This window comes from Fulmarus glacialis, unplaced genomic scaffold, assembly GCF_000690835.1.
Source record: "Fulmarus glacialis isolate BGI_N327 unplaced genomic scaffold, ASM69083v1 scaffold18393, whole genome shotgun sequence".
Taxonomy (NCBI): Eukaryota; Metazoa; Chordata; class Aves; order Procellariiformes; family Procellariidae; genus Fulmarus; species Fulmarus glacialis.
In genome coordinates this window covers 4,680-5,666 of record NW_009201218.1, presented here as the reverse complement: position 1 = coordinate 5,666, position 987 = coordinate 4,680, and the positions used below count along the sequence as shown (strand labels likewise).

Sequence of the window (987 nt, the reverse complement as noted above, 5' to 3'; positions counted from 1 at the left end):
GGAGAGGTGGCACTGGCAGCATGAGCAGCGCTGGCTGCCAGGGTCCCCACGCACTGGGTGCCTGCCCGGAGATGGTGGCCCTGGCATGCTGGGGAGGGGAGGGGTGGCAATGGGGTGCAGTGGTGTGGTCTGGTCTCAGGGTGGTCTCTGAGCTCACCATGGGCTCAACACGGGAGGTCAGGGGTGGCCAGTGGGGAAGGAGCCAGGCAGCGCATGGGGACAAGGACACAGAGATGGGACAAGGCATGGGGACAGAGACACAGAGATGGGACAGGGCCACAAAGATGGGAAAAAGCATCTGGGCAGGGACACCAGACAGAGTACAGGGCAGGGCTACAGAGGTGGGACAGGGTACGGGGACTGGGCAGAGCATGGGAAGAGAGACAGAGAGATGGGACAGGGCATGGGGATGGGGACACGGAGATGGGACAGAGTACAGGGACAGGGCATGGGAACAGGGCCACAGAGGTAGGACAGGGCATGGGGACAGGGACACAGAGGTGGGGCAGAGACACAGAGATGGGATAGGGCAAGGGGACGGGGACAGAGAGATGGGAAAAAGAATCTGGGCAGAGACACAGAGATGGACAGAGGCAGAGCATAGGGACAGAGATAGGACAGGGCATGGGGACAGGGATGGGACTTACAGGACTTCCTATTGCCACGGGACCTCCTGCGCTCCTTGTTGGCGCAGGGCCGGGGGTTGGCGTTGTGAGTCACCGATTTCACCAGCCGATCCATGATTTCATCCGAAGCATCGTCTGGGGAGCTGGGAACATCCTCCTGGGCTGGAGAGCCCTGGGTCGGGGTGATGTGCCCTGTCCCTGCACGGGGACAATGGGGATGCTGGCATCAGCCGTGCCCAGCCAGCCGGGCATGCCTTCAGTGCCTCTGCCACCCGGCTCCTACCCCGGCTGGCCCGGCTGCGGCGGGCAGGGGCGTCCGTGGGGGAGGTCAGCAGGCTCTTCATGCTCTCGTGACCCGCTT

The 987-nt window shown here is 63.4% G+C and overlaps 1 protein-coding gene across 1 annotated transcript in view; it reads right to left on the bottom strand.

Moving 5' to 3' along the window:
• Positions 1 to 647: 647 nt before the first annotated feature.
• The window catches only part of LOC104073931 (FH1/FH2 domain-containing protein 1-like), a gene marked incomplete at both ends in the record, with an annotated part of 4,471 nt that continues 4,131 nt past the window's right edge, over positions 648 to 987 (bottom strand). The window contains 2 exons of the mRNA XM_009573874.1: positions 648 to 824; positions 910 to 987. The exon at positions 910 to 987 is cut by the window's right edge and continues 13 nt beyond it. Of these exons, the coding sequence (XP_009572169.1) occupies positions 648 to 824; positions 910 to 987 (255 nt within the window). The remainder of the gene's footprint in view (positions 825 to 909) is intronic.